This window comes from Bos grunniens, chromosome X (assembly GCF_055505025.1).
Source record: "Bos grunniens cultivar Pamir isolate PY7600 chromosome X, Bosgru_T2T1.0, whole genome shotgun sequence".
In the NCBI taxonomy this organism is placed as follows: Eukaryota; Metazoa; Chordata; class Mammalia; order Artiodactyla; family Bovidae; genus Bos; species Bos grunniens.
In genome coordinates this window covers 68,469,504-68,488,250 of record NC_141194.1, presented here as the reverse complement: position 1 = coordinate 68,488,250, position 18,747 = coordinate 68,469,504, and the positions used below count along the sequence as shown (strand labels likewise).

At 35.6% G+C, this 18,747-nt stretch overlaps 1 protein-coding gene across 20 annotated transcripts in view; it reads left to right on the top strand.

Annotated features, from left to right (window-relative positions):
- Positions 1 to 18,747, top strand: part of ATRX (ATRX chromatin remodeler) — a 284,412-nt gene that overhangs the window by 180,721 nt on the left and 84,944 nt on the right. For 19 of the 20 annotated variants that reach the window (XM_086387280.1, XM_086387277.1, XM_086387288.1 and 16 more), the window contains 6 exons: positions 583 to 720; positions 1,711 to 1,886; positions 3,215 to 3,332; positions 8,303 to 8,433; positions 10,256 to 10,344; positions 10,474 to 10,646. In XM_086387280.1, coding sequence (XP_086243406.1) covers positions 583 to 720; positions 1,711 to 1,886; positions 3,215 to 3,332; positions 8,303 to 8,433; positions 10,256 to 10,344; positions 10,474 to 10,646 — 825 coding nt within the window. Of the gene's footprint in view, positions 1 to 582; positions 721 to 1,710; positions 1,887 to 3,214; positions 3,333 to 8,302; positions 8,434 to 10,255; positions 10,345 to 10,473; positions 10,647 to 18,747 lie in introns of those variants that run through there. The other variant, XR_015158787.1, reaches the window with a different exon arrangement.

Here is an 18,747-nt window from a genome sequence, read left to right as displayed (position 1 = left end):
GGACATGGAACAACAGATTGATTCCATATAGGAAAGGAGTACGTCAAGGCTGTGTATATTAACCTGCAAGCGATTTGTGTTTATAGGATACTTTACCCATTCTGGTATGAGATCTGTAGCTTGGACAAGGTTTTTCTTCCTACCTCCATACCCATGTAACAGTCAGTTTAGCTGTCCTTTATCAGTTAAATTTTTTCCCAGCAATGACTACTAGTTTTGTGAAGTAAGTCAAATGGGAAGTAGTACTTGGTCTATTGTGATTTCTATAGTGTTTCTTTGAATGTAGCTTTTGTAATTTGTCTTTTCTAGTATATATAAGTTACTCTTGATCTCAAATGGTAGTTTTAACTTATATTGTACTCTTATTCAGAGGTCCTTAAGTACCATCATAATAGCACTTTAATAAAATTAATACTGTTAGTACCACATTAACCAAATACAGCAGCAGATAAAATATAACTGTTCTTATCAGGATGTTGTTTCCACAGCATCTTTCCATAAGAGCAGCACTGTAAAGTGTTTAACTTTACTTAAATGGATTGTGCTTTTAATTTTACTATGTATTAAATGTTGTTTTTCTAGGACCTGACTTTGTTGTTTGTGATGAAGGCCATATTCTAAAAAATGAAGCATCTGCTGTTTCAAAAGCTATGAATTCTATACGATCAAGGAGGAGAATTATTTTAACGGGAACACCACTTCAAAATAACCTAATTGAGTGTGAGTCAATGTGTAAAAGAATGTATCCAGTTTTGGACGAGTTACTGTTAGGAGCTTGGAAAGAAATGCTATGCTAAATGAAAGTTTTAGGAAGGTGGAGATTGGAGGATAGTTGTGTTGAATTCATGTCAGAATACAGTTTGCTGAGGCTGAGGATAAATGATGTGAACCCAGAGAAGTGACTTTTGAGTTTCCCTCATTTTCATATGTTTGTGATGACACTAAAGAGGGAACATGAGTTATGCAGCAAATAACAAATTGAAATATTCCACTGTAATCTGTTCTAAATTTTTTTGTTATTTTTATGTTATTTCCATTCTCAGTATTTTTATAGTTAATGTTTTCTGTTTTATTATTTGTAATACTGGTTACTGTTTCACTTTATCTTTCTTTATATTTATCTATACTATATATCTATATTTTATCTTTATTTTGGTCTGTTCCAGTTTTCCCCTTTTTTCTTTCCCCATTTATAGAATGTTGCCCTGTTTCACGTTGTGGTCCTGTACAGCATAGGGCAATTATTTAGGACTTCTTGAACTAAATCAGTTAATTCAAAATTTGATCTAGTAGCTTATTAATTGATTTTATTATTTTGGTTCAGTATCTATGTTGTTTTCACAAGATATGCTTGCTGATCATAAAGTCATAGAATTACAGAGCAGTTGTTTTATACTCAATATGTATTATAAAGACTAGTGAGTTAGAATAAAATGTTCTAGGTGTTGTTTTTCCTAAACATTAATTTCCTAAACAGTCTAGAATTTTGGATTGGGTTTTATTTGAAGTTCTCATCTGGTTTAGGTAATCCAGTTCTAGATCAGACTGATAAACCAGTGTTTAGTCTACACTCAGTTTGGTGTTCTTTCTTTGTATCTTAATTCTAATGCTGCCATGGCAGGCATTTTTGACATGAGCTTTTTGTCAGAGAAATTTTCTCAGTTCTTTTAGCTGTTACTGTTGTTAATGAACTAATATCTTCTTTCTTAGATCATTGCATGGTTAACTTTATCAAAGAAAATTTGCTTGGATCCATTAAGGAATTCAGGAATCGGTTTATAAATCCAATCCAAAATGGTCAGTGTGCAGATTCTACCATGGTAGATGTCAGAGTAATGAAAAAACGAGCTCACATTCTCTATGAAATGTTAGCTGGATGTGTTCAGGTACAAGTACATTCCACAGTAATAATATATTGTTACTTTGTTATACTGTAATCTCAAAATGTTTTCTGAATTTAAACTTGAATTATTTTGTGTTTTCTGTCTCCTTTCAGTAGTTTTACAGTTAAATCTTCTTGCACTCTTTTCCAAAGTTTATTTAGTATTGAACTTTAAAAAAATTGCATTGAGAAGTTTAGAACATACTTGATTAATTCATTTGCTGGATGTATAGCTGTATATGGTTATATGTTAATGTTTAGATTTTTCTCATCCTTATGATAGGGAATATGTATAAGGACCACAGCTATTATGATAGAGATTTCTGTGCTCACCAGAATTTATAATATAGTATTCCAAACCTCATTTGTTTGAAATGGTTGTAGGAAAGGCACTTATGAATTATGAAAGAAGTAATCCTGAAGAAACAGTTTTATTAATTCCAAGTACATACAATAACTTTAATGGACTAATAGTGTTCTTTACACATAGATCTTCAGTAAACCATTGTTAATGAGTAGATAAGGATATAGAGACTGAGCAAGCAGTTAATAGATCTCAGTTCTTTATTTTTCTTAAGACACCAGCTGTTAATGGATATAACAGATGAGATAGGCTGTCCTTTTGACTGACTGTACTCCCGTTATATAAGGTAAAGTCATTCTGTTTGTTCAGGTTACCCACAGGTACTAGCAGGTACTCTTATTTCTGTATTACTGCTACTACCTAGGTGGCATTTTTCTGATTTAGGTAGTTATTTGTATCTATCACATTAGTGTTCTTTCTTTCTTGTTCCTATATTAAGAATGCCTATACATGGCTTGTTTTCTCAATTGGACAAACATTCCCCCTGATGTTATATGTTATCCTCTGGCATGTTTGCACACTTTACCCAAAGGATAACTCAGACTGCATTGGACTTTGATTCATCTGTTTTACTGTATGATTAAAGCAATTCTTTTTGCTAGCACTACCTACTGTATCCCCTCCCCACCTTTTTTTTCTTTTCTTTTTTTCTATATAGAGGAGACCATTTGAAAACCTAAATTGCTCATTTGGTAGTATGGCCACTTCAATTTAAAACCTGCCTGGTGTGTTGCAGTATCTTTTTACCAGTGAGTCATACTATGTAGTCACATGAAATACATTAACTACAATTAAATGGGATCATTGTGTGATTAAAGAGGGTAATTATATTTAAGTAAATGTTTTCTTATATGTCTGGTACCTTTTATTTGTGTGCACTTTTTAGTTGCAAGCAGTGATGATTCTTAGAGCAGTTAATTCCTGTCATATATTTAACTAATTTTCATTCTGTTTATTATTAATTACAGAGGAAAGATTATACAGCATTAACAAAGTTTTTACCTCCAAAGCATGAGTATGTTTTAGCTGTGAGAATGACTCCTATTCAGTGCAAACTCTATCAGTACTACTTAGATCACTTAACAGGTAACAAATAGACTTAGTTTATTGTTTTTTTCTTTCTTAAGACATTCTTTTTCTGAAGAATGCTGTCGTGGTAATTTTACCACATCAGTTGTTCTTTTGCAATTTTGAATTTGTGTAAAATGGTATGTTTATATTATAAAAACAAAAAATATTTCTCATTAAAAAGCTAATATTCTCAAAATAAAATTAAGGAACAAACTAGTGAAAAAATATATAGAATATATCAATAATGCCTTAATTTGTAAAGAGCTTTTATTTCATAAAATATTATGTATTTGACTAAATCCAAAGAAGAAGATACATAAAATTCCAGTGTATTATTAAAAAATATCCAACCACATTAATAAAAGACCTATAAGTCAAACTCATGAAATGGGTTTTTTAGGTATCAAGTTGACAAATGTTGAAGGGAAAGGGGGGCAAAATACAAAGCAGGGCATATATTATGTCCCAGTGTTACAATAAAAATACACAGAAATGCCTAAAATACACAAATATGTTAATAACAGGTTATTTTCTGAGTGATTACATTATGAGGAACTTATACTCTTTTCCATATGCTTTTTTTAATTGTTGTTATTTAAACTTTATTTTTTTTATCTTTGACTATATTGGATCTTAGCTGCGGCATGTAATATCTTTTGTTGCGGCACGTAGGCTTCTCTTCACTTGTGGCATGTGAGTTCCAGAGCATGTGGGCTATGTAGTTGCAGCATGATGGCTTTTCTCTAGTTGTGGCATGTGGGCTGAGTTGCCCCACAGCATGTGGGATCTTAGTTCCTGGACCAGGGATTGAACCCATGTCCCCTGCATTGAAGGCAGATCTTAACCACTGGACTACCAGGAAAGTCGCTCTATGTGCTTTTAAAACATACAGCAGATAGATTCTGTTTCATCATCAATAAATTCAGGTGTTTGTATATGTGTTTGTCCAAGGTTGTCACCATTCACAGAGCAAAACGTTAGTTTCTGTTTGGTCTGGAGTGAAATTTTTTACTTGTTCGTCACTTTATTCTGGTACCTTTCCCCAGTTGATGTGCCAGATTTATTTAGGGGCTATAGGTTAGAAGGTACTCTTCAGCCATTTTCGATACAACAAGTGATCAAAGAATAATAGAGAGTGGAGGTTTATACACACACATTACAGTGATGCTTCATATTAGTGGTTAAAATAACACTCTTTGTGACAGATAATTTCTACTTTAGAAAATAGAATAATGATGATGGTCCTCAACAGTTGTTCTACTTTGGGGAAAACAGGTTTCGAATGTTTGTATTTTATAGAGATTTTTTTGCTTTATTTTTAAAACAATTTTCGGACTGATTTTTGAAAGGAGATCATTTCTAATAAGGCACACATTTTCATTTGTATGTTAATCATAAGCTATTAGATTTATTGTACCATTTGGACTTGAATGACAAAAAATGCAGACATCATTAACTAAATATAGTCATTCCAGTGAGAAAGAGAGGGATGTTGAGACCTCTCAACATCAGAGAGACTTTACTCTCTGAATAATAAAAGGTGCTAAATTTGGTCACTTAATATTTTCTCCAAAATATTTAAAATTTTGTTTCATTGTGGGGAACGTACTGTTTAAAAATATTAAAGAATCAGTTGTGTTTAATAACCAACAGCAAAATGTTAATAGCTCATGTATAGATATTAAAACATACTCTTTCTAAGAGCAGTGCAATATTTAAGATTTAAGGGAGCCTCATTTTTTATGACTTTAATTGATAGGAATAAATATCTAAAGTACTAACTGCTATAGCTTCTTAACTAAGAAAGGTATGGTTGTTAATTTATCTGGTGCCATCAGTCTTTCAGACATGAGAATGTCTTGGAATTTCCCCCCTACTAAATGTGATGTTATTTTCCTTAAAGTAGAATAACCTGAGTTAATAACCCCTTGAAAAAAACTCTCATAAAAGGCCAAATGGATTATATTAAAAGCTGCTTTATCTTGATTCTCACTAGAAACCATCAAAATATTTCTCCCAAAATGTCACCTGTCTCACTTGGAATTAAAATCTTTGATACTTTATTGATTACATAGTCCAAAAATACTTTTGTTTCTTTGACTCTTTTTATATTCAACTTAGCTTTAAGAAGTTCATATAAATTTTTCTTTTAATACTAGCAACAATTTGATGGTAAGTTTAGTAGTAATAGTTTATAGTATATTTAATATTTGCAGAATTAAAGTCATAAGAGACTAAATTTAATGAATTTCAAGAAAATTAGTATCTTCTTAATTTTCCTTCATTCTCTAAAAAATACAGTTGGCTCAGACAGTGAAGAATCTGCCTGCAGTGCTAGAGGTGCAGGTTTGATTCCTGGATCAGGAATTTCCCCTGGAAGAGGGCATGACCACCCACTCCAGTATTCTTGCCTGGAGAATTCCATGGACAGAAACCTGGTGGGTTACAGTCCATGGTGTCACAAAGAGTCACACACAACCGAGGAGCTAAAACTTTCACTTTCCATCAAAAGTTTCTATTTACATGTAAGCCTCTGTCTTCAGTAAACACTTTAGATTTTATAAATGTGAATACTTAGTTTTAAAACAGCCTGATTTTTAGCTTAAATTAAAATCCATACATTGTCTTAGGCATGCAGAAATGGAGCACATACAAAAACAGTCTACAGAATGGAAGAAAATATTTGTAAGTCATTTTCCTAAAAGGGATTAATATCCAGAACATATAAAGAACTCTTACAACTGCATGTGCTCATTTGCTTCAGTCATGTCTGACTCTTTGTGACCCTGTGCAGTGTAGCCCACCAGGCTCCTCTGTCCATGGGATTCTCCAGGCAAGTGGGTTGCTTTGCCCTCCTCCAGGGGATCTTCCCGTCCTAGGGATCCAACCTGTGTTGCTTAGGTCTTCTGCATTGGCAGGCGGGTTCTTGCCACTAGCACCACCTGGGAAGCCCCTTACAACCTAACAACAACAAAAAACCAAACAAAGTTCAAAAATGGACATAGGGGTTTTCAATAGACATTTCTTCAAAAAAGATATACAAGTGACTGATAAGCACATTAAAAAATGCTCTACATTATCACTAGTTATTCAAGAAATGCAAATAAAACCAAGAGATGCCACATCACACCCAATAGGATGACTCTCAAATAAAGATAATAAGTGTTGGAAGTGATATGGAGGAATTAGAACACTTGTGTAGGTGCTGTGACAAAAGTGTGGCAATTCCTCAAAGGGTTAAGCAGAGAATTACCATGTGATACAGCAATTGTACTTCTAGGTAAAATTCTACTTTCAAAATAATTGAAAGCAAGAATGCAAAACAGATACTTACCAATTCATGTTTATATAGCAGTATTATTTGTAATAGCCAAAAACATGGAAGCAATCAAAGTGTCCATCAAGTAATGAATAGATTAACAAAATATGATATATACAAACAATGGAATATTACAATCTTTTAAAGAAATTCTGACGTGAATGGAACTTGAAGACATCATGTTAAGTAAAATAAGTTGGAAACAAAAGGACAAATACTGTGTGATTACATTTAGAATTGACTTGAAGAGTCAGATTCATTTAACAGGTACAGAGTTTTCTGTTAACAATGATGGAAAAAGTTTTAGAAATGGAGAGTGCTGATGGTTGTACAATGTTTTGATTATACTTAATGCCACTGAATTGTACTCTTATAAATAGAGAACAATAAACTCCTATTGTCTTTAAAAATGAATCGATCTATGTACCACACATTACAGGTTGATTCAATGGTTCTAGAGTAGGGCTTAGGCAGCTGCATTTTTATAATTCCTCTGGGTGATTCTGATGTACCCTTTGCCTGAGAAACACTTCTCTAAATGTTGCTCAATATGATTAGCTATCAGGGAAATGTAAATCAAAACCAGAACAAGATACAGGCATACCTTAGCCTCTTTAAGTGTTCAGGTGAAAAGAAGACTCATTTTATGTCTTTGTAGAAATAAAAGGATTATAAGGGAATGCTATCAAAAAATTAGATGCCTCATTTTCACAGCAATGATTTCTATCATACACAGTGGCAATACCTCTAATCAGGCAAAATAGCAAGTACTGGATTTTTATGCTTTTTTATTCATATTTCATATCATCACTGAATATACATCTTGTCCCTCATGGAGATGTGAATTTAGATCTTTTAAAACTGTGGACAGAAAAATGTTATTGTTTAAATACTGTTCTTTTAAAAGACCAACTTTGTTCTTTTGTGTTTTACCCCCTTGATAATTTTGTCATCTTAATGAAATGTACATTCATTTCGTTTTTACTTCATTTTTATATAAAAAATATATTGTTGAAGTTTCTCTGGGCAAAATAAATAATTTTTTCAATTTGAAAAACACTTTTTATAAATACTGGGTTTTTGACGTAAGAGTTTTGCTTAAGTACTGTGTACAGAGAGTGGCTTTATCTAAAGCAGGAATTTGTAATCTAGAGCACATGGATAGAATCTAGGACCTGAATAAGAAAATACTGCCTGTTTTCACTAACCTCTATCAAAAATATGGCATTTTTCCAGTTATTAAACCATAGTAGTATTAGTGATAGCTGTGACTTTGTTACCAATAGAAATAAGAAATATTTCTACATATTATTGTTGTTACTCATAAATCAAACTTATTTGCCTTTATCAGTACTTCAGAATTTCAGGCCATTGTTAAACTTACTACTATATTTTGTTATTTAATGCATTAATAAGGTTGCATATCATTATACCACAAGTTTTTTTTTTTTTTAACATTTTGATGATTTCTGTATGTTGGATTTCTTTTGTAATCCTGTTTGTGTGTTTTGAAATAGTCTAAAAATGAGGGCCTGTTAGCTTCTCTACAGGGCCAGAGTATTCTGATGCACAGGTAAAGCTAAGGTCCTAATACAGAAACACCTTAGTTGAGCTAGAGAATTCTTATGTCTTAATGTTAGCTCTTTTTTTTTTTTCTTTTGATCAGGTGTAGGTAATAGCAGCGAAGGTGGAAGAGGAAAGGCAGGTGCAAAACTTTTCCAAGATTTTCAAATGTTAAGTAGAATCTGGACTCATCCATGGTGTTTGCAGCTGGACTACATTAGTAAAGAAAATAAGGTAAATTAACTAACCTAAAATTAATCAAAAGGTATCTGTAGTAAGTAGAATAACTTTGGAAAAAGGTTGATCTGTATAGACTTACTGTATATTCAGATTTCTTTTTCTTTATGGTACAGTACTTCAGCCTATTTTATTTCTAGTTAATTACTCTGTGTTTGAATGAATTGTGATTATGGAAGGAGTGTTAAATGTTAATTTTTAAAAAAAATTTAGTGGCATATAGTTGATTTACAATGTTGTGTTACTTTCTGTTGTATAGCAAAGTGAATGAGTTGTACATATATCCACTCTTTTTTAGATTCTATTCCCATATAGGTCATTACTGAGTATTGAGTAGAGTTCTTTCTGCTGTACAGTAGGTCTTTATTATAGTATTGTGTATATGTCAATTCCAATCCCCTATTCCCTTCCTGATGGTAACCATAAGATTGTTTTCTACACCTGTGACTCTATTTCTGTTGCTTAAATAAGTTCACTTGTACCCTTTTTTTAGATTCCACATATAAGCAATATCATACAATATTTGTCCTTCTCTGTTTGACTTCACTCAGAATGATAATCTCTAGGTCCATCCATGTTGCTGCAAATGGCATCATTTCATTTTTTATGGCTGAATAATATCCATTGTATACCACATACTCTTCATCCATTTCTCTGTCAGTGGACATTTAGGTTGCTTCCATGTCCTGGCTGTTGTACACTTTTTGAATTACAGTTTTTTTTCAGGTATATTCCCAGGACTGGGATTGCTAGATCATGTGGCAACTCTACTTTTAGTTTTTTAAGGAACCTCCATACTGTTCTCCATACTGACTATTCCAATTTACATTCCCACTAACAAGGCTTCCTTGGTGGCTCAGATAGTAAAGAATCCACCTGCAATATGGGAGACCTGGGTTAGATCCCTGGGTTGGAAAGATCCCTTGGAGGAGGGCATGGCCACCCACTCCAGTTTTCTTGCCTGGAGAATTCCCATGGACAGAGGAACTTGGCAGGCTACAATCCATGAGGTCACAAAGAGTCAGACATGACTGAGCGACTAAGCACACACACACCAACAGTATAAAGGGTTCCCCTTTCTCCACACCCTCTCTAGTATATAGTGTTTATAGAGTTTTGATGATTGTCATTCTGACCAGTGTGACATAGTACCTCATTTTTGTCTCTGGTCTCCTTTGCTTTGCAAAAGCTTTTTAAATTTTAATTAAGTCCCATTTGTTTATTTTTGTTTCTATCTTCATTACTCTCAGAGGTGAGTCAAAAAAGATCTTGCTGCGATTTATGTTAGAGAGTGTTCTGCCTATGTTTTCCTATAAGGGTTTTATATTATCCAGCCTTACGTTTAAGTCTTTAATCCATTTTGAGTTCATTTTTGTGTATGGTGTTAGGGAATGTTCTAATTTCATTTTTACATATAGCTGTCCAGTTTTCCCGGCACCACTTATTAAAGAGACTGCTTTTTTTCAATTGTATATTCTTGTCTCTTCTGTCATAGATTAACATCTTGCATAACCATAGTAAAATAGTCAGAATTAAGAAATTCACATAAGTACTAGTAACTAAACAATGGAGGTTAATTGGATTTCATCAGTTTTTGTATTTACATCCCTTTTCTTTTCCATGAGTCAATCTAAGACTTCACGTTGCATTTATTAGTCATATCTGTGATGTTTCCTTTATTTTTTCTAATATATTATAGTTCTTCAGTTCTTTCTTATCTCATAACAATGAACTTATCCTTAAATGAAATAGACATCATCATTATAATTTCCAGTATAAATTGAAATAAATTCTTAAAATGTTCATTTTTTTTCCCTAGGGATATTTTGATGAAGACAGTATGGATGAATTTATAGCTTCAGATTCCGATGAAACCTCCATGAGTTTAAGCTCTGATGATTATACAAAGTAAATTGAATACTTTTTGTGCCCTGTGTTGACATGTTTAAAATCCCAACTTGCTGATTGTCCTCTAATAATTGGCACTTGTATTTTTCCTGTGTTTCTCTAATCATTTGAATTTGTTCTCTTTTTTAGAAAGAAAAAAGCAAAGGGGAAAAAGGGAAAAAAAGATAGTAGCTCAAGTGGAAGTGGCAGTGACAATGATGTTGAAGTGATTAAAGTATGGAATTCAAGATCTCGAGGAGGTGGTGAAGGAAATGTGGATGAAACAGGAAACAATCCCTCAGTTTCTTTAAAACTGGAAGAAAGTGAGTCTAATAATTCTTACATATATCATGGAACACTGATTTAAAAAATATCATGTCATTGTAAAGTCATGCTTCTTTCCAGTATTAATTATCCTCACCAATGGGCTCAAAGGAATATCTTTCCACAATTGGTAAGCATCTAGGATAATCATATACACATAATAGCAACAAATGTTTAATGAATGCTGAAGTAGAAGCAAACCATTGTGCTCTCTCTGGTATTTAAGAAGAAGGGAAAAAAGAAAAGCTAACATTTATTTATACATATATGCCTAAATCCTATATTATTTTCACTCTATGTGTTAGCTAACTTAATTCTTGAACAGCCTCACAATATTATTATATCTTTATAAATGATTGGTAGAAGAGGATTCAGACCTAGATATATCCTATTTTAAACCCACCATGATGATTTCACTTAACTACATATAAATAACTGTAAGCATTTCAGGTAATAAACTGTGATTGTCATTCATTTTATACAGTAAAGCTAGTTTTGATGTTTTAGTCTTTTTTCTTCGTAATTCTTCATAATCTATATTTATTGTCTACTTTAGATTTCCCTTGTATCAGGTACAGTTGTGTCATCTACTTCGCTTTCTCTTTCTTTCTCTTGTGCATGAGTATAAACTCAGTGAAAGTCTTCCATTGAACTTCCCAGTGGCTTAAGTTCTCTTTACTCGTTTCTACATTTGAAGGATGAGTACTCAGGCTCCACATTCTCCTAGAGCAGTCTGACTAGATGTTTAGAAACTCGAGTGCTAGGAACAGATAGGTGAATATTTAAAATATCTAGAGACACAACAGTATAAATAACTCTAAATATGTGGCATTTGTGAATCATGGAGCAAAGTATAGACCATCTGTGAAGAGAAGGGAGATGTGGCTGCCAGCTCAGTGAATGATCCTATGAACAGACAAGTTTAGCTGGTCTCAGGCCTGCAGCTGAACAAATTTGGTGAATCCCTGATAAACATTTCTTTCTTCAGTACCTCCTTAGAATAAACAGATGGCAGCCTAACAATAGACCTCGGCTTACTTCTCTGAGAAATCAGGGGAGTAGTATAAATTAAATTACAAAATTTCTTTTCTTCTTATTTTTAAACTTTAGTTAATTTATTTATTTTTGTTGACATTGAGTCTTAGTTGCGGTGCCTGGGCTCTGTAGTTGTGGTGTGCAGGCTTAGTTGCCCTGTGGAACCTAGTTCCCTGATTAGGGCTTGAACCCATGTCCCCTGCACTGGGAGGTAGACCCCCAACCACTGGACCACCAAAGCAGTCCCTCTTTTCTTGTTTTTGTCCCCTGCTATCCCATAAAGTCAGCTTAGCAGTGTTCATATTCCAGCTAGATTTAAAGTATACTTAAAGGAATGGTTAACATGTAAGGTAGTGGGAATCTCCTGCTGTTTTCTCCTCTGGTCTCCTGATCTGCATTTCACTTAAATTTTCCTTAGTCTCTCATCTCATAATTAGAAATAAATAGCTCATAGTTTATGTGTTCCTGGGATTGATTTTTCCTAAAATACTCTTGTTGAAGTTTTTCATGTAACTTACTGTTAAGAGACAGAGAAGGCAATGGCACCCCACTCCAGTACTCTTGCTTGGAAAATCCCATGGACGGTGGAGCCTGGTAGGCTGCAGTCCATGGGGTCGCGAAGAGTCGGACATGACTGAGCAACTTCACTTTCACTTTTTGCTTTCCTGCATTGGAGAAGGAAATGGCAACCCACTCCATTGTTCTTGCCTGGAGAATCCCAGGGACGGGGGAGCCTGGTGGGCTGCCGTCTATGGGGTCGCACAGAGTCAGACACGACTGAAGTGACTTAGCAGCAGCATGGTTAAGAGAAAAGAGAATAGACTAACCAGTATGTTTCATACTGTGCTCCAAATGGGTTGCATAAAAGTATGTTGATGTATAGATCCCTTTGTCAGTTGGAAGTACAGATGGGGTCTAATGCAGCTGGGTTGCTTTCAGAAATGAGGAGCTTCTTCCACTTTTCCTGTTGTGCAATTATAAGTATTAGGTTGGTACAAACATAATTAATAGTTTCAGACAGTGAATTTTAAATCATTATAACAAGGCTCAAACATATTTTTATTAATCAAAATAGGAACCATTAAAATCAATGCAGTTTTGCCAACGAGAAATAATGTTTGCTTATTCCTGTAACATAAAAATCCATGCTTCAGTGTTCGACGATCTCTTGGAAAGCATTTTCTGCCTCCTGCTGGTTATGGAAACATTTTCCCTGGGCAAAGTTGTTGAGATACTGGAAGAAGTAGTAGTCTCTTGGCAAGAGGTCAGGTGAATGTGGTGGATGAGAGAAAAACCTCATAGCCCAATTCATTCAACTTTTGAAGCATTGGTTGTGCGATGTGCGGTCGAGCATTGTCATGGAGAAGAATTGGGTCATTTCTGTTAATGCTGCCTGTAAGCATTGCAGGTTTTGGTGCATGTCATAGATTTGCTGAGCATACTTCATAGGTGTAAATGGTTTCTTTGGTATTCAGAAGGCTGTAGTGGATCAGATGGGCAGTAGACTGCCAATCAGTAATCATGACATTTTTTTGGTGCAAGTTTGACTTTGGGAAGTGCTTTGGAGCTATTTCTTGGTCCAGCTGCTGAGCTGGTCATTGTCAGTTGTCATATAAAATCCAGTTTTTGTCACATATCACAATCTGTTTAATTAATGGTTTGTTGTCATTGCATAGAATAAGAGAAGATGACACTTCAAAACGATTTTTTTTGATTTTCTGTCAGCTCAGGAGGCACCCACTTATCTTTTTCACCTTTCCAATTTGCTTCAAATGATGAATGACCATAGAATGGTAGACAGTGAGTTCTTTGGCAACTTTTTAAATAGTTGAAAGAGGATTGGCTTCAGTGATCCACTCAGTTGTTCCTTGTCAACTTCTAATGGCCAGCCACAGTGCTCATCTTCAAGGCTCTCGTCTCATTTGCAAAACTTCTTGAACCACCACTGTACTATACATTCATTATCAGTTCCTGAGCCAGATGTGTTGTTGATGTTGTGAGTTGTCTCCACTGCTTTATGACTCATTTTGAACTCAAATAAGAAAATCGCTTGAATTTGCTTTTTGTCTAATATCATTTCCCTAGTCTAAAATAAATGTAAAATAGTAAGTCATAACTCACTAGCAAAAAAGCATAAAGCAAGAAATGCACATTGAAGTGATGACCACATTTATTTAGAATGTATTCCAGTATCAAAAAGCAATTTTCAACAATGCAAAAACTGTAATTACTTTTGCACCAACCTAATACTATCATTTGCCGTATTTGCTGAAATATGGAAAAGACTATAAAGAACTGGAGCAAAGAGTAGGTTGCTACATGTTATGAACATAAATGTAGACAGGTGCGGGGAGCTTACCTTCGAAAGTCCCTGTTCGGGCGCCACCTGCCGGGGACCAGCCCCGGCTGATCCAGGGTATTCGAAGGAGAGACGGCGTAGGCGAAGATCAGGAGACAATTGCTTAATTAAATGTTAATTAAGGATATAAAGAGTAATAGAATGAGGATAGCTCAGTGAGGAAATTTAGTGGAGAAAAGCGGTTGAAATAAGGATAGCTCAGTAGGAAAATTCAGTGAAGAAAAGAGGCTGAATAAAATTCCAAAGCAGGGAATTAATGTCACCTACGAAGGCCGCAGGCTTCCTCCCGTTCTCCCGAAGGAGAGGAGACACTAAGGCCTCCCCGGTTGGATCTTAGAAGCCCAGGCAAAATTAGTAGGCTTGACAAGCTTCCCTGCCTCAGAGGAAAAATTCAGCCAGAAGGTGAAAGAAAGAACGACATGGGGAGACCAAATTCCGGTGAACAAAAGGACATACTTTATTTTCCAAAGCAGTTTTATACCTTAAGTTGTGCATAGAGGATAATGGGGGAAGGGGTAGAGGCATGCAAAGACAGCAGTTCCTGATCCTTATCGAAGTCAGGCTTTCAAACTTATCATATGCAAAAGTTTAGGTGATTTACATCATCTTCTGGCCAGGAAGCCTGTTAACATTTTAAGAAACTTATTTTTCTCTAAAGGTGATTATTCTAAAGTCAGGCGCCAGCCTCCAAAAAGCATTGGAGAAAGTTGCATTCCTATAGGGCAAAGGTGAGGTGGGCTCAATCAAGAAAAGAATTAACTCAAGGGTCCAAGATTACAAACATTGAGGCAACTGCTTACATTTCTATACACCCATTATATCAATCAATACACCGCCAAGGACACAGTAGGTAAGGGATATGGAGACTTAGCAGCAAACATTGGCCCAACAAGTGAAAAACCCTTCACCAATACAATTTCTAATCAATCTTTTAACTACTCAAAGGAATCTGTGTTTAGACAGTTTAGAACATCTCCTGCCTCTCACAGTTGGGAGGCTCTGAACAATCACATGTTGCCGGAAAAAACCTATTCAGGCAGGCTAGAGGACTTCCAAAGGAGTTTGTAGGTTGAAACACTGTCACACCCAAGAATTATTAACTGGAGCTGTAAGCTAACTCTTTTTTCAGAGAGCAGTAGTGGGGGACAGCCCCCCGTAAAGTCAGAGGTGTAGGTGAAAGCACAAAGCAGAAAGTAGGCAGACTCTGGTTTTGGGGGTAGATTGCTCGAGAATTTCCAGGGAGACTCCTGAGGCTTGATCCCGCCTTTGCGTATGCCAAGCCTCCTTCCTCATGACCTTTGCCAGAGGCGGAGCTCGCTCCCCGCAGACAGGGAAAGCTGTGGGTTCCAAATGACGAACTTCACCTATTCCTCTAGTGTGTAGCTCTCTGTGGTCAAATAAAAGTCATTCATATATGGATGTATTTCATTTATTGCAGCTCTCTGCATGTATAGTTGATCAGAAACATTTTTTAGAACAAATAGATGATAAAAATCCGTTTTTGTTCTTTAGATCTAGATCTATATAAGGCTGAATAGATCACAGCATATGGTCATATATACCGGTATATATTATTTATTTATTGTCCATGCTTTGTGACTTGCAGGATCTTAGTTTCTAGACCAGGGATCCAACCTGGGCCCTGGCACTGAAAGTGCCAAGTCCTCACCACTGGACTGCCAGGAAATTTCTCCCCAAAATCACTTTCTTATAGTAAATGTAAAACCTGAATTAGAAGTATTAAGGAACCAACATGTTGCACCTCGAAATGGAAATGGATACTATTAATAAATAAGTAGATGGTTGTAATTGAGCTATCATTTTTCACTACATATTTCACTTTCTTTTAAAGAATTGATATCTAATTGATTTGCATTAGCTTTCTGGTCTTTTTGAGAAACAGGATCTTGAATAAGTCATTTAAGTTTACCTTACAGCATCTACAGCTTTGTGTTTTAGTTTAGTATCATATTAGGTAGTTTGTAAGGATGAAATGACTGTATATAAACTACTTCAGAATATTTGATTCATTACTATTTCACAGCAAGCATACCTTGTTTTATTGTACTTCACAGATACTGTGTTTTTCACAAAATGAAGTTTGGTGGCAACTCTATGTTGAGCACATCTATTGGTACCATTTTTCCAATAATATTTGTTCACTTTGTATCTGTGTGTCACAATTTGGTAATTCTCACAATATTGCAAACTCTTTTGTTACTATTATGTTTGTTATAGTGCTCTGTGATCAGTGATCTTTGATGTTACGATTGTAATTGTTTTGGGGAGCCATGAGCCGCACCCAGGTAAGATAGGCAACTTAATTGGTAAATATTGTGCTGTTCAGGTTCTGACTGATCTACCAAATGGCCTTTCCCCTGTGTCTCTCCCTCTCCTCAGGTCTCCCTATCCACTAAAACACAAAGTATTGAAATCAGGCCAATTAATAACCCTACAATGGCCTCTAAATGTTCAAGTAAAAGAAAGACTCATTTGTGTCTTACTTTAAATAAAAAGCTAGAGATTATTACGTTTAATGAGAAAGACATGTCGAAAGCCAAGATAAGCCGAAACTAGGCCTCTAGCACCAAACAGCTAGTAGCCAGGTTGTAAATTCAAATGCAAAGTTCTTGAAGGAAATTAAAAGTGCTACTCCACTGAACACATGAATGATAAGAAAGTGAAACAGGCTAATTGCTGACATGGAGAAAGTTGTAGTGGTCTGGATAGAAGATCAAACCAGCCATAACACTCTCTTAAGCTAAAAAGCCTAATCCAGGGCATGACGCTAACTCTCTTCATTTGTAAGAAGTGTGAGAAAGGCAAGGAAGCTGCAGCAAAAAACTTTGGAGCTAGCAGAGGCTGGTTCAGAGGTTTAAGGAAAGAAGCCATCTGCATAACATAACAGGACAAGTTGAAGCAGCAAGTGGTGATGTAGAAACTGCAGCAAGTCATTCAGAGGATCTAGCGAAGATAATTTATGAAGTGGCTGCACTAAACAATAGGCTTTCAGTGGAGACAAAATGGTATTCTATTGGAAGAAGATGCCACCTAAGGCTTTCATAGCTAGAGAGGAGAACTGGATGTCCAGCTTCAAAGCACCAAAGAACAGGCTGACTTTTATTAGGAGCTAATGCAGCTGGTAACTTCAAGTTGAAGACAGTACATTCTGAAAATCTTAGGCCCCTTAAGACTTTTGCTAAACCTACTCTGCCTGTGTTCTATAAATGGAACAAAACCTGCATAACCTCACATCTGTTTACAGCATCATTTACTGAGTATTTTAAGCTCACTGTTGAGACCAACTGGTCAGAAAAAAAGATTACTCTGAAAATATTACTGCTCTTGGTCACCCAGGAGCTCTGATGGAGATGTACAATGAGATTAATGTTGTTTTCAAGCCTGCTAACACAGCATTCTTTCTGTAGCCCATTGACCAGGGAATCATTTTGACTCTCAAGTCTTATTATTTAAGGAGTACCCTTTGTAAGTCTATAACTACCATAGATAGTGATTCCTCTGATGGATCTGGGCAGTCAGTTGAAAACCACCTGGAAAGTACTTACCATTCTAGGTACCATTAAGAACATTTGTGACTCATGGGAAGGGTCCAAAATATGAACATTAACAGGAGTTGGGAAGAAGTTGATTCCAACCCTCATGGATGCCTTTGAGGAGTTCAAGACTTCAGTGGAGGAAGTCACTGCTGATGTGGAAATATTATAGCAAGAGAACTAGAATTAGAATTGGAGCCTGAAGATGTGACTGAATTGCTGCAATCTCATTATAAAACTTTAAGAGATGAAGAGTTGCTTCTTGTGGATGAGCAAAGAGAGTGGTTTCTTGAGATGGAATATGCTCCTGATGAAGATGCTGTGAAGATAGTGGAAATGACAACAGAGACTTGAGAACCTTTCTTAAACTTAGTTGATAAATCCGTGGCAGGGTTTGAGAGGATTGACTCCAATTTTGAAAGGAGGTCTACTGTGAATAAAATGGTGTCACATGGCATCACATGCTACAAAGAGATCATTCATGGAACGAAGAGCTATTATTGATGCAGCAAACTAAATTTTTTAAGGAATCGCCACAGACACCCCATTATTAGGAACCTGACTGTCAGCAGCCGTCAACATGGAGGCAAGACTCTCCACCAGCCAGAGCAATTATGACTCGGCTTCAGTGAGATGAAGTTTAGTATTTTTTAGCAATAACTACTTTTTAATTAAGGTATGTGCATTGTTTTTTTAAGATATAATAGTATTGTATACTTATAGACTAGAGGATAGTATATAAGGGCTTCCTAGGTGGAGCTAGTGGTAAAGAACCCATCTGCCAGTGCAGGAGACGTAAGAGATGCAGGTTCGATCCCTGAGTCAGGAAGATCCCCTAGAGGAGGGCATGACAACTAACTCTAGAATTCTTGTGTGGAGAATCCCACAGATAGATGAGCCTTTTTGGCTATGAACTATAGGTTTGCACAGAGTCAGACACGACTGAAGTGACTTAGCAAGCAAGCATAGTATATAAACATAACTTTTACAAGTGCTGGGAAACCATGAAGCCATGTGACTCACTTTATTGGTCTATTTGCTTTATTGTGATGGTCTGGAACTGAACATGCAATGTTTCTGAGTTTTATGCGCTTGTTTTCAGAGTAAGCTTTATCAGTGAGCATTTATATTTGAAAACATAAAGTAGATTGA